We start from the raw sequence: 14,163 nt of genomic DNA on the forward strand, positions 1-14,163 counted from the left end.
TTATATAAATTGACAATAAAGATTTATGTGCACAAGTATATTTCATATTATTTTTTAGAGTAAAAAAATATTTTTCATGAATGATTCAAAATGATTTGTTTATTATAAAAATTTATACAATAAATTTGAGTTTTTAGAAAATTAATGTTTTTTTTTTCAAAATTGTCCTAGAACCGTACTAGAATTGTAAGAAATTCTAATAAATACTTTTTGAATTAGACATTTCATTGATACGAGTGTCAGTATTCAATATATCCGATATTTACAAGCCATTTAAGAGAAATCTCTTAACTATATATAATCTTATCTTAATGTCGCTTCATTTTTTTTTTGTCATTTATATTTTTGCCATCCTAATACTCATTCCCTTTTTATTCTTCGTGTTTCCCGCCTTTCTTAAGTTTGGACTCTGGAGTTAGAAGCCATTAGTGCTTGTAAAGTTAATTCGAACAAGCCGTGCCTATTTCCATGTTCATTTTCTTTTAAGCCAAACGCTGCTGGATTCTCTGTTTTTATCCCTCTCATCACAACCTAACAAAAACATTATCACACTCTATCGTCATTCTCGTTCATTCAGTTGCCAAAAAATCGAAAATCCCTATCTTCTCTTACCTCCATCTTCCGGATTCCGTATCCATTGAGTTCTCTACGCTTCACGGCTATGTAAGTGGCGCATTTGTTGGCGAATCTCAACATTGCGTGCGAGTTTCAGCTGCAATTTCGGTAATATTTTAGTAAGTTTGATGTCTATGAAGTTCAGATAATTTCGGTTATTGAACACGCATAGATTCGGGTATACTTGATTTGTGATAAGTTTCTTTTTAGTTTTAAGCAACTTTAGTGTAACAATCATGCATGTACCTCCGTTTATTTTCATCTAATGCGATTATTGGAACACTCGTAAATATATCAAACTGCAGTTGCTATATCTTTTTGGTAATGTTTACGATTGATGATCTATTGCCGAACAAATTTCTGATTTAGGAGAATTAGCCTAAAGAATGATCTACAACGTCAAAAAATGGTTCAAATGCTGGTTCATTGAAAATCCTTTGTGAAATTGAACTCATCTTAAGTTAGAAATATGCTTGCCAGGATATCCGCTATTGTAATTTTCTTTATTCTTTTTATTATCGTTAGTTGTTAGTGATTGGTATTTTTATGGATTAGTTTCACAAATGCTTGATTGATTCATTCTTTCTCTTCTTAGTCACGAGTGGCCAAGGAACTTGTATGGTTGGATATTATTATTCCCTACTTTTTAATTTCAATATGGCGATTTTGTATTGGCTGTGGTGTAGATCAGAAACTTTGGCAACCTTAAGGAATGACAGAACAACACAAGGAATCCTCAACTGCAGATTCAAAGGAGAAAAAAACATCACAAGGTTTTTCTCTACATTGTTTTTTACTTCTATGATGTAGTGAGTATTAGAAGTAGATTCTTTCTAGTTCTTTTTCGGAAACAAGTAATAACAGTATGAGAGGAAGGGATGGATGATCTTGGAATTGATTGCATTTGAAAGTGCATTAAGTTTTTAATAGAATTTACTAGTCAGCACTGTTTTGGAATTAGTATGTTGATGGTTCATAAGAGTTAGATAAGCATAGGAATTTATTGCAGTTCATTTATAGCGTTCTTAAGGGCTACTATTTTTTTTTAATTCATGTACTCCTTAATCCAAAATATTGATGCAAGATTCTTAGGTGCTTGCAACTTCTTGTAATTTTTTTGCATTCTCACCTAGTCCATGGGAAAACCAAACATTTTCTTCTCTTGTGGTTGGGTGAAAACAACAATAAGGATATATGCAACTATTACCAATTTCTTTACAATTGTCCATTCAAATAGGTGATGAAATTGGAAAGGAATTTCTTAGCTCGTGGAAGTCCATGTCAATGGAAGATGATGATGCAATTGACTTTGGCTTTGACACTGTTTCTAAAGGAAAGAAGAAGCCATTTGACTTCGAAAAAATGTAAGTCTTCCTAACTTACTAAAGTTAATTTAGGTTTTGAAAAGGGAAATATAGACGGCAAGGGTGCTGTTATTGGTTTCATTCTGAATCCTCTGTTTTAAAATGCTTTTAGTTTGTCAGGTTCGATATTTTACACTTAAACTGGAGAAGGGTGATACAATAAATTCAAAGTTCATAAATTTGATATTTTTTGCATTTCTATAGTGGTTATGATGTTTTATATAAAAAGAGATTTTCATTTAAGCAACAGATTACCAGGATAAACATGTGCTTATGTAGTACAGCTTTGACTTATGACTTTGTAGTTCCTAATTCAACTTGTTACAAATAATCCTTGGTAGGGACCTTAATTTTAATCTGGATGGTGAGTTTGGCAAGATATCATCATTTAAGTTGGACATGTCAGATCTTGATTTTACATGCCCACCAAAGAAGAATTCCCAGTCTAAGGATAAGAAAGGAGAAGTTTCTGGAGCAAAACGGGGAAAGCAAGATGAGTTTAACTTCAACTTTGATTTTAACGAGTAAGTAGGTGAAAATATTTGAGGCTATAATCATTTAATGCACACATTTGTTATGTTTGGTTTCTGAAGCATCAGTTGAGTGATTTGAAGGTATATGTCTATTCTTAAAATTTTGTATCATTTTAATGGCATAGGTTGGATAGCTTCAATCTTGATTCGAGCTTCATGCAAGTAGATACTACTTCCAACAGTAATCCAAGAAAAAAGGTAGTAAATAACGAAGGAAGTGATGAAGAATGTGCTAAAAGGCCTAAAAGCAATACTGATGAAGGTGTTCGTGCATCTAATGATAGCACGGCTGTGAAGTCCCATGCACCAGAGGGGGTTGAAACATTTAAGGTTGAGACAAAGGTTGGTAACCTAGGGAATCTAGTTTCCAAACAGGATGGTTCTGTTTCCAATATTTCATCCTCTGGGAATCTTGACATGCAAGAAAGAGACTTACCTGAGAAGGAAAATTTAACAGAATCAATATCTGAGCAGGTTATCGATATGCCATGTTCTGAGGCAGTAGGTCAGAGTGATTCAGAACAGCACACTATCTCAGATCAGCATACAGAGGTTATTTCATCCGGAACAAGAGAGAGTGGTGTTTCTGGAGATAAACAAGAAATTACTCATAGGACAACATATCAATGTACGGAAATGTTTTCTTCTGGAACCAGAGAAATTAATGTTTCGGGTGACACACAAGAGATTAATGATAAGGCAACAAATATGAAACCTGATACTGTTGACTTACAATTGGAGCCTTCCTCCTCACATCACATCACTAAGTCAGATAACAGTGTTGGAGAAGCAATTACTCTAGGTAGAAATGCCCAAGGAGTTACTAATGACCCTGAGCCAGAAAATAGGTATACAAGTTATGAAAATATTAATAAATCTGATGCCTTGAAGGAGATTTCATGCCATAATGACAACAAAGAAACAACTTCAGTGTGTCACTTGGCTCCTGCAAACAGGTAAAATTATCACGACCATTTTACTATTATGTCTTTATGAATATTATATTATAGTTTCTTTCAGTTATTAGCTGAGTTTCTGACAATTCTGTTCGGTAAGGTAGCAGGCATGGTTTTTTCCCCTTCAGATATATACTGTTTTCACAATTTCACTCATTTGATGCAGTAAATGTGTAGTGGAAAAGATGGTGTTGATTAAAGATAATAAACTCCATGATATGCAGTCAAGTATGTTTAGCACACCAGAGGGCAACAGATCTTTAAAGCAGTCATCCACAGTTGGGACCAAGGGTATTTCCCTTGGCAACAAAAAAAATACTGAAATGGTCCTTGGATCCATCACTCAAAAACGGTGTGTTATGCTTGTGAAACGATTATAGTTATTGCCGTAGAATGGTAAAATGTCTGATTTATATCTCTTAACAGGGAGAACTTGAGGCCAAAAGACACAAAATTTGGAAGCAAAATGGCAGCTGATTCCCTCACAGATTCCAGCAAACTAATGAAGGATGCAGCAGCGTTGCTTGGTAATAAAGATGATCTTAGAAGTAGTAGCGATACCAGGTAATATGTATGTTCCTGTGAATCTGTAAAACTAGAAGTTTCTTACTTTCTAGTGACTCTTTTCCACTAGCGCTGGATAAATGATATTTTGGCATAAGTTAGATTGTTACTTCATTGTAATGAATGTGACTGTTACTTCTGGTCATGCTCAGGGAGGGCATTGTTTCTGATGTGACACCATGTTCAGGAACGTTGGCAGGAAATAAACAATCATTTTGTGAAGAAGTAAATAACAGCAAGATCACAGTTCTAGAAAGGGCCATGCCAAACAAAGATGTTAATATGTTGAGGTAAGGCAACTTTGTGTGAAAGATATGACTTGATCTTTATAAATAGAGAAATATGTACAACCAGTATTATCCAATCGAAATTCGAATCATGAATTATTTTTTATTTATTTTGAATAGTAAGATAGATGATAAATAAACTTATAAATCTACATAAATATAGAGAAAATAAAAAAACAAAGAATATAATAAAAATTATATACTAATTTAAACTAATTTTCTTTTTTAAAAAAATTAACAAAGTTTATAACATGAATATCTTTTTATTATCGACAAACACAATTCCTTCGTTTGATCTAATAGTCACATAACCCTTGCTCACGTATCTTCATCTAATAAAACTCACGCTTAAGACATTGTTTGATCTCAATAGTACAACCATAATATATATATATATATATATATATATATATATATATATATATATGAGCAAAAGTTTGTAAGCTTGTAGGTTGATAAACTTTCTTCTACAAAGATATCTTCTATTTATAGAGAAGTGGGAGAAAGAGTAGTTGCAAATCCTTTTTTTAGCGGTTGAGACACTTGGAAAAGTTCTTCGTTCCTTAGCTGTTTGCATTAAATGACCTTCATGCAACATTTAATGCAAACTTCTATGTGAGCTATCCTTCTATGTCACAACCATGATTTTTCATGTTTGGTTAGGAGGCAATCTATATCAGAAACAGAAATGTCAAGCAAGTAAATATTGTTGATTCTTTTACCAATCAACAATACTCCCTGTGTGTTAGACAAGCTGATTTCATATATATTGGGTTTGAAGATGAGTTGATAGTTCTTGTCACACAAATGACTTATACTGAGGAGGTTGTGCTTTAAACCTTCTACGAACAACACTTCATTGATCAAAAATGTGTTTTTGTCACCTGCAGTGCCTCTGTCAAGAATTCTTTCTATGTTATTGTCACCATATGTGACATGACCTTCATGCTTGAGATGCCACTTCACAAATTTGCTATTGTCTCCTGTCATATGCTTTGAGCAGCCACTGTCCAAATACCAGAGATTAAGGAGCAAGATTTGGTCCCCTTAACCCCTTATTAATTTTGGTCCAACAGTGTTAATGATACTTTTAGGTACCCATTTTACAAGCCCTTTTGGCAAATCAAACTTTCTAATTCTGCAGGTTCTATCAGGATGACCCTTCTTCAAACAATAAAAATAGGTTGTTGAGGGTTTGAGCAAGGACGGTTTGTTTTCAAAAAAAACTTACAAAAGATTTGTGTTTGACACTAGGATTGTAACCAAGCTATATAGGCTCTTCTTCCTTTTCCTCCTTTATCAGATTTCCTGTTTCTCCTTGTTTGTAGCATTGGGACATTCAATCTTGATATGTCCTTGCTTTCCACATCCAAAATAGGTATAGTTAGAAGTATTAGAATCAATTGGTTTTTAGAGTTATACCTTTTTTATGATTGAGCCTTGTCCTTGTCTTCCTTTTTCGAGAATCTACTGAATTTTTTTGTCAACAGATTCAGTGTCTGAGTATCACTGTAATCACTTGACTCTACCTAAGTTTTCTGAACTGCAAACTTTGGAGTTACCCCTTTGATTTGTTTTTCTTCAATTTCTTGCTCATTCAATCGATTCATTTATCTAATGTTCTCTGAGTTTGCCAAATAGTGAAGTAGTGGTCAGATTGTTGTAACCTTTGGCTGCCATGTTCTATCAAGGCATTTCAGAATCTTGATGTTGAGCTCTTCTTTATCAACGTTTTTCCAAGAGATTTTCGCAATTTTCACAATTGTTCAAGTCAGACTCTGAAAATTTCATAAAAATCAACCAACTAAAATCATTGTTCAATCGATTGTAAAATAGAAAGCAAACATAAAAACAAAATATAGACCAGTTGTTATGTTTATTTAACCGATTAAATTACTATCCAAAAACCAGAAAATGATAGTACAATAAAAGGATATGAGCACATTGAGATTTCACTAAACACAAAATAAAAGATTACACAAGGACTACAAGCAAGAGCTTTGTTTCTTGAACCCTTCAAGAAAAACAAACTCACAAACATAAAAAAAAACCAGAAACCCTATCTGGATCCGCCTAAGAACAGATTACAAGTAAGAATGAAATGAAAACACCTGAGTCTTTTACAGAGTATGAAAACAACAAATAACAAACTCAAGAAAAGCTTCTTCACACAACAGAATGATCCAAGATGAAAAATAATCTCCAAGAACTCAAAGACTCTTTTGCAATCTGTTTTCTCAAGAAATTCGTTACTTTTAAAATGTTCAGAAAACACCTTTATATAGGTCTTAATGATTGCTAAAAAAGTTTTTCAAATTAATGAAAACAGATTAGTCAATTAAAATCAGATTGGAAAACATAACATAAATCTGTTAGAAACATTTAATTGATTCTCTTAAATAACTGTTTATTTCCATCTAACAAAAGAAATCAACTTAAAATACCCGGTTTATTTATCGAAATAATTGGTTGATTTCATTAAACAGAAAAAGACAAAAAATTTAATATTAAAGTCTTAAGGTCACGTTAAAAACATTTGACTTTTAAATCATTAAAAAGACTTAAGTATTTTTATCAGTTGATACGATAAATCAACCTATTAAAATACTTTACTAAAAGACACAAGACTTCAGTTTAAGTGATTTTAAACTATTAAAACCTGAATGAACTAATTCAAAAACATAACGAGATTTTAAAACGTTTTCTTAAAGATGTTTTGAATTATAATACTTAGCGAAAGAAATACAACAAAATCTACCTAGACACACACATCCACAACTTTGCAGACTTCAAGGTTGAGCTTTGAGCACATCAAATCCATCCACTTTAGTAAGCATTGTCTAAATATGGTCAAAAGAAATAAGAGTTTCACTTGATTAATTATTCATTTATATTATATGTCCTGGATTGAGTAAAAGGAATTAATTGAAGAATGAGATGAATAAAAATTGAAGAGTAAGTTGATGGAAGAATATGAAGAAGATGCATATTTACAAGTATTTGTGTCTCGTTCCCAATAGTCTCTTGTTTATGTGGTTCTTAATTTTGTTACTTCTAAGCATGGTCATAACTATGATTAAAACAATCTAAAGATGTTTCTTCATATGAGCTTTGGTCCTTACCATGATCATTGGTCCCAATTTTCTGATTAAAACTAGTTCCTAATTGTTCATCAAACTTGTTTCCTTTCCTTTGATGCTTGGATGTTTAATTTATGATTAGCTTCTCATAGATCACTTACTATAGATTCTTTTTTTTAACCATTTCATTCAATGTATTTGGAGTCTAATATTTTACATCGTTTTAGTTGATTTCTGGAAATTAATGCTTGGGTGTTGAGAGTTTCTAGTTATAATTTGTGCTTTGAAGTTCTTTGGGATTATCATAAGTCGGAGCATAACATTCTGTATGGAATTTTGCAGTTCTCAAGTTAATCTGTCCTGCTTAACAGATAAGCCAGCTATAATTACTAACCAGGTGGTATCTGTAAATTCTCAACCTGAAGCTTCAGGCAAGGAGTCTTCTCAGAAATCAAGGATAACTTCCGTAGAAGGAAATAAACTTACTTTGAAAAATTTCAAAGTCACTCCTGCTCTTTCAAGCTTAAAAACTTCAAGGTTGAGTGCCAAGTTGTTGTACTTCCTTCTTCCGTTCTCTTTAATTTCTTGCAGAGAATGTTTAAATAATTTTGATTTATCGGGAACTTTGGGGCTAACAGGATTCTAACAACTTCTTTACACCAAAAAGAAACAAACTCCATAGTAAGCTCTGGCCAGAGCATTCAGATACAGGGTATTACAAGATCAAAGAATGACAATCCTATTGACATCAATAACAATAAGAAGCCTTCAACCCCATTCTTGAAGAGAAAAACTATTGAGGTTTGACATTTTAAAGTTTTTACCGTTTGAACGATTGAAGGTAAAATTCATCACTTTCAATTATTTGACACTCACAAGCCATATCATATCTACAAATGCTATTGACTTTGGGTGCATAATTCTTCCCCTTGGACCCTTGGTTGATTCCAATTCAGATGACTGGAATGGTTTTTTTCCTTCAAAGAAGAAAAAAAAGTGTAGAACGTAAAAAGAACTTCATAACAATGTTACTCTAACATGAAGATATGGTATCTTTACACAAATGCATAGAAGCTGATTGTTACAGATATGATACGTTTGTTACCCTAAGACTCAATTCCACAGGTTTCTGAAGCTGATTTTACATCGTTGAGGTCCCTAAAGCGCATCTCTCAGTCTCTTAGTAAAAGCAGGTTCTTAGAAATAGTTGATTGCCTTAACTATTTATGATAAATTATGTAATTTCTTATGCCGGTACTTCTGGACATGTAACTATTCTTAACTGCAGAGATTCTAAAGAATTATCAGAAGAGGTTATTGGAGAGGTACACAACCAAAGATTAGGGATTGGCATATCTGATGTGTTGTCATATATTTTGATGATTACTGCTTAGTACTGATAAATACAAGGAGTTAGGGATATTTGTCAAATCCGTTTTAATGTCTTTCATTGATCGTGATATCATTCATCTATACATATTGCATACATATTTAAAACCATAAATAGTACTAATGGCACAATTATTCTAATTGCTAAAATCGGGCAATCTAATTATAAATAATGAATACCCCGATTTCTAATATAAATAGACAGATTTTATTCCACATATAACAGGGAACATTAAGCACAAACTCCCCTATTGACAATATTTAAGTGGGATAAGTTTAGATAATAAATTTTTATTTCTCTATAAATTTACCCAAATATCCTTCTATGAAGTCAGGTGGAGAGTATGCCCAACAATTTACTTTACAAGCAATCAAACTCTGGACTTAAAAGTCCACCAGAGATTAAAGTGATGGAAGTGGAAATACCTGATTCTTCTAAACACATGGAAGATAACAGCAATGTTGAAAAGGCTGAAGCGTATATGAAAGAACTTGAAGATGTGAGTGATCTGAACATTTTATCATTTATATTACTGTTATGTTAAAATTATTCAATTAACCAGGTCATCAATATCTAAGTATATTTAAGCAATATAGGGGTGATATTGAAAAAAAAGAAGATAGTCTGCTGGAAATGGTTACCTTCTGCCATCTGCATTTGAAAACGGTTTCATACAATTCAAGAATTTGATCTGGCTACTGAACAAACACCCTACTATGCTATTTTGTACCACTAGAATGAACAAATACTTTGTATTTATTCTGTTTGAAGTACCACTAGAACAGTCCACCTGTGTTTTCACAGGTAGTAAACAAATAAAAAATTGAATGAACATCTCTCTTACTCTCCAAGCAAGTTCCACCAAAATAACCCTATTTCTCAAATTAGTTGCTGTGACACTGTTATTTGCTTTACTATAAGCACCGTATTAAGACATTTTGAAGGAAGTTATCATATGAGAGATGAGAATATTAGAGCAACAAATCTCAACTTGTATAATGAAAGTAAACAGTTAATATTAAGACTAATTATAATTTATAACAATCTTAACCATTTATATGTGTGGTTGTATGACTAGGATTAACTTCTCTCATACACTCTCACTAGATAAGCTCCCATTTTGAATACCAAATCTTTGTGGACCAAATTCGGATTGGTGTGTGTAAAAATAAAATATGGCTTTCGTTTCCCCGAAGTAAAACAGCAAGTAATTTCTTACATTTTAGAATTTGTGAGTAGACATGTTAGGACTATCAAGCCTGAGGCGATTTATAGTCCTAAATTTCCCGCCTTGTGTAATGTTTTTTATGCAAGCAAACCAAAGTATCACTTGGCTTGCTTAACAAAATCATAATTGTGTACACTTTCAAGTTGCAAATTGTTTTTGCACTGAATATACTTACATAATTTTTAATGGTGGATTTCTATGCAATGTGATTTCTTGCAGATTTGTAGCATGCTGAAAAAGAAGCACGAGGAAGCAAAAGACTTGTTAGTTCGAGCCATTGTGAACGACAACAACTTGCTGATGCTTAATCACCCCATTTATGAAGAAGAAATATCCTCCCATTATATTTTTTGTTCATTTTCTCCTAGTCGTTTAATTTTATACATTAATGCTGGTTATTTCCTTGACATTTTGTGAACATTCGGAAGGTTCAGAAATTTGCTTCCCAGTTGATGTCTAAGGGGATCCAAACTTGATCGGCTACAAATTATTGCATTCGGAGGTATGTATGTAGAAAGATCTTTGCTACGTGTTGCCTATTCTAAACAAAAAAGTTGCCACGTATTAGTGATCATCTGAATTTAAGGACTGAATACATGTATTCCTTCAGCGTTATCTGAACTTAACTAACATTTTTGTTTTCCTTACAATAAGAAATTAAGAATTTTGTCATTTGTTTGGTCTATTGTGGTTTTAAATTTGTATTTGACCCTTACCTTACGCATTCATTAACTCAACTATCTTTTTAACTACGTACAGGAAAAGGAAAAAAAAGAGAAAATAAACTTTAGCTTTTTCAATCGAAGCCAATTGCGTCTTAGAAAATTCTACTGTCAAGACTTTTTGGCAGTGTCAAGACTTTTGGCAGAGAACAATACGATGATGACTGTTTCTTCCTGCACCTCCATACCTTTTTCTTTCATCTCCATAAATTTTCGAATTTTCAAAAAAGCCCCTCTATAATATTTCGAATTATGTAATCCGGAAGTCATTTTTTAAATTTGTAATTAGCTTCTGGATTACATAATTCGGAAGTCTTTTTTTCAGATGCATGCTTACTTTCCGGATTACATAATCTGGAAGTCTTATTTAGCTTCTGGATTATGTAATCCGGAAGTCTTTTTTCAAATGAGTTTCCAGATTACATAATCCAGAAACTATTCTATGGGATGAAACAAGAAGGATAAAAATGTATTTTCATGATGTGTATAGAGGTTGCGGAAGAAAATATGGAGGTGAAGGAAGAAACAGTCTACGATGAGTACATTTGCAAAGCTAAAAGTTGGAGTCCATCAATGAATACATTTATAATCTTCAAAATATACAACACAGCGCGCGTGTATATATATATATACCATTGAACTTAATAAATTATTTAAATTGACCATCAAAATTTTTATATTAAAAAATATTTATAAAAAGGTTAGTTAAATATAACAATACACAAATGAATATAATTATTCATCTAAAAGTCTAAAAGGTGGATATTTCATCTCTTTTTTATCATCATTATTGAGAAAGACAATCTAGAAGACATTACCGATTATATAGATATATTTCTTACATCTAATTCTACGAGATTTTAACTTGAGAAAAAAATGATCTTTCTCCCCTTTAATGTTATGTAGAAGCCGGGTGAGAGTTATGCTAGAGAATCCAAAAGAATGCTTTCTAAATTTGACGCTTTGTTGTAACCGTATTGGTTTTGGATGTGCCCGACAATGAGTCACCTAATTGAAGAGGGTGCCTAAGTTTCATAGTACTCCACTGTCAATGAGTGGTCAGATTTACCGATACGTGTAAATAGTAATTATAAGTTATACATGATCATCAAGAATCATCTATGATTTTCTTCCTCAATCTAGTTGCGAGAAAGAATCTCGCAATTCTTTAGATAAAAAACAGACTGTTGGAAGCTTAATTCTTCCTTCCATCAACTCAAACCCCTGCCTGGAAGGAAACGAAGAACTAGCACTAAACGAAGAAGCATGATATTAATTAGCTTTAGATAGACATCACAAAAAGACATAGTTGAATCAGCTCCAAAACAAGTCTGACAAATTAGCCATCATTCACAGTGGGATCTTTCGAAGGTCGAAAGGCAACATGGAGAGAAATGGGACTAGCCCTTTTCTTTTTCGTATACGACACAGCTATACACTCACTTGGCAACAGATTGGAGAGTTGCATGCCTCCAAAATGAATCTTTAGGCACAAATGTCCAAACACAGAATTTATAAAAGCTTATGACAATTAGGAAGTGCTCACATAAATACAAAAAGAATTAGGAAATGCAATAAGGACTTCCACTTGGATCACTACAAAATAAAATAATGAAGTAAACATTTCAGAATCTATAAATACATGCTACCTCTTCACAAGAATATACAGCAAATTTGTCAAGCATTTTTCAGAATCTTGAAAGGAAAATGGCCAGACTGAGTATTTGTTTCTGCACTTTACTTCTCTTGCTCTCATTCTCCATGTCTGAGACACGCCCCTTGGGAAATCATCACCCATTATCTTCTTACTTTCCCCCTAGTTCCATCTTCCTCAGTAGTATCAAGCACTACCTTTATCCAGGTTCAGAAGGCAGAAGCCTAGCCATGAAGAGTGTTAAGGTGTCCTACAGCATTGGGTTCAGAAATAGTAATGCAGGAAGAAGCCCCAACTACCGACCCAACCGGGTGAGTCCGGGTGGCCCAGATGCACATCATCACTTCAAACCAGTGGGTAATACGCTAAACTAATTTTTTGAAGCTACGAGTTTCACTTACTTTAACTCTTGAAATAATCACCAGTCTTTGTTTTAAATGTGTTTGGACAAACTTCTCAATAAGGAAAAAATTAAATAAGTTTTCTAAAATGATAAAGTTAATTTATGCATGATGAATTAATAAAAACTTTCCTCAATAAAATTTCTATTTTTTTTTTAAGTTGTGCATAAATTAATTATAATTTACGAAAGCTTATTTATTTTTCTTAGAAATTTTTATGAAGAAAGGTATATTCAAACCCATCCCAAAAAAAAGACTTGGTTATTTGAAGAACTGAATTATTTGAAACTCATAGTTCCAAGAATTAATTTAGCGCATTATTCCTGTTTTAAAGTTTTTAAGCTTTTAAGTTTTGGTATAACTATTTGTGATGGAAATAAAAAAGGTGGCGTGTATTATGAGAATAAAAGCAGCAACCAATGCTTCATTTGGCGGCAGAAGGTTGGCATGCATTTTCTGTAAAATTGTCGAAGGAATATTTTGTTACGCTCTGTAAGTTCAAACGAGTATCTTTGTTTCATCCCAATAATTTACACATTTTCTCTTTTATTTTCCGATCACAGTGGGCATTAATGATTGGGTAAATTCATAAATTATCGATCCATGATCACAAATACAACAGATATTGTTGAAGTTATTTTCTTTATTTCTTTTTTAACTTAGGTTATAGCAAATAGACTTTAAATTCTCTAATATTTCACAACTTTTTTAGAATATTTAAATACATTAAATTTAAATTAATATGATTGGAAATTTCATATTTTTTTAAAAAAATACACTAGTTTGAATTAACTTTATTTTAAATTGTTTAATTTTTAAATGTTTTGATTCGGAGAATTGAAATTTGTAAATTTTAAATATGAGTTGAATTTTTTTTTTCCAATTCACGTCAACCTTTTATAATTTTAGTCGATAATAGAAATCAAATCCTGACTAATTTTGGATAAAAATAATATTTATAAAGTCGATTTTTTTTCTACAAATACCAATAAAAGTTAGAAAGAATAAAATTTAAAAAAATATTGTCATCCTTTAAAAATAGTTTAACTAACATGATTTTGAAAAAATCTTAAACAACATCAACCTAGAAATAATTCAACCTATAATTAGTAATTTTGACAATATTAATTGAAAAACAATCTCTATTAATATCAACTAAAAAAAACTCTTCCCCATAAAGCCCACACATATTTTAGATTATAGAAACATGTGGTGATTTAAAATGAGATACATTATCCAACCATTATAGGTCGTAGGGCTGGGCAAAAAATCTGGTTTGGTAAAACTGTTCCACTTTTACACTACTCTAATCCATTAAAAATCCGTTTATCTAAATTCAGTTTTTAATTTCATCCACATTTTTATTATA

General features: G+C 32.2%; 1 protein-coding gene across 2 annotated transcripts; it reads left to right on the forward strand.

Moving 5' to 3' along the window:
- The first annotated feature begins 427 nt into the window (after nt 1-427).
- LOC137806522 (uncharacterized protein At4g18490) lies at nt 428-10,702 on the forward strand. 2 transcript variants are annotated; one of them, XM_068606707.1, is made up of 15 exons: nt 428-723; nt 1,302-1,388; nt 1,853-1,979; nt 2,321-2,503; nt 2,638-3,468; nt 3,635-3,820; nt 3,895-4,032; nt 4,185-4,322; nt 7,742-7,936; nt 8,038-8,200; nt 8,525-8,592; nt 8,688-8,724; nt 9,124-9,288; nt 10,237-10,347; nt 10,437-10,702. In XM_068606707.1, exons 2-15 carry the CDS (start codon nt 1,328-1,330, stop codon nt 10,491-10,493), a joined length of 2,460 nt encoding a protein of 819 aa, XP_068462808.1. In that variant the 5' UTR covers nt 428-723; nt 1,302-1,327; the 3' UTR covers nt 10,494-10,702. The 2 variants fall into 2 exon arrangements, with proteins under 2 accessions (XP_068462808.1, XP_068462809.1); XM_068606708.1 differs by lacking the exons at nt 8,525-8,592; nt 8,688-8,724 and having other exon boundaries at nt 463-723.
- The last annotated feature ends 3,461 nt before the right edge of the window (nt 10,703-14,163 follow it).

This window comes from Phaseolus vulgaris, chromosome 3, assembly GCF_000499845.2.
Source record: "Phaseolus vulgaris cultivar G19833 chromosome 3, P. vulgaris v2.0, whole genome shotgun sequence".
NCBI classification, from domain to species: Eukaryota; Viridiplantae; Streptophyta; class Magnoliopsida; order Fabales; family Fabaceae; genus Phaseolus; species Phaseolus vulgaris.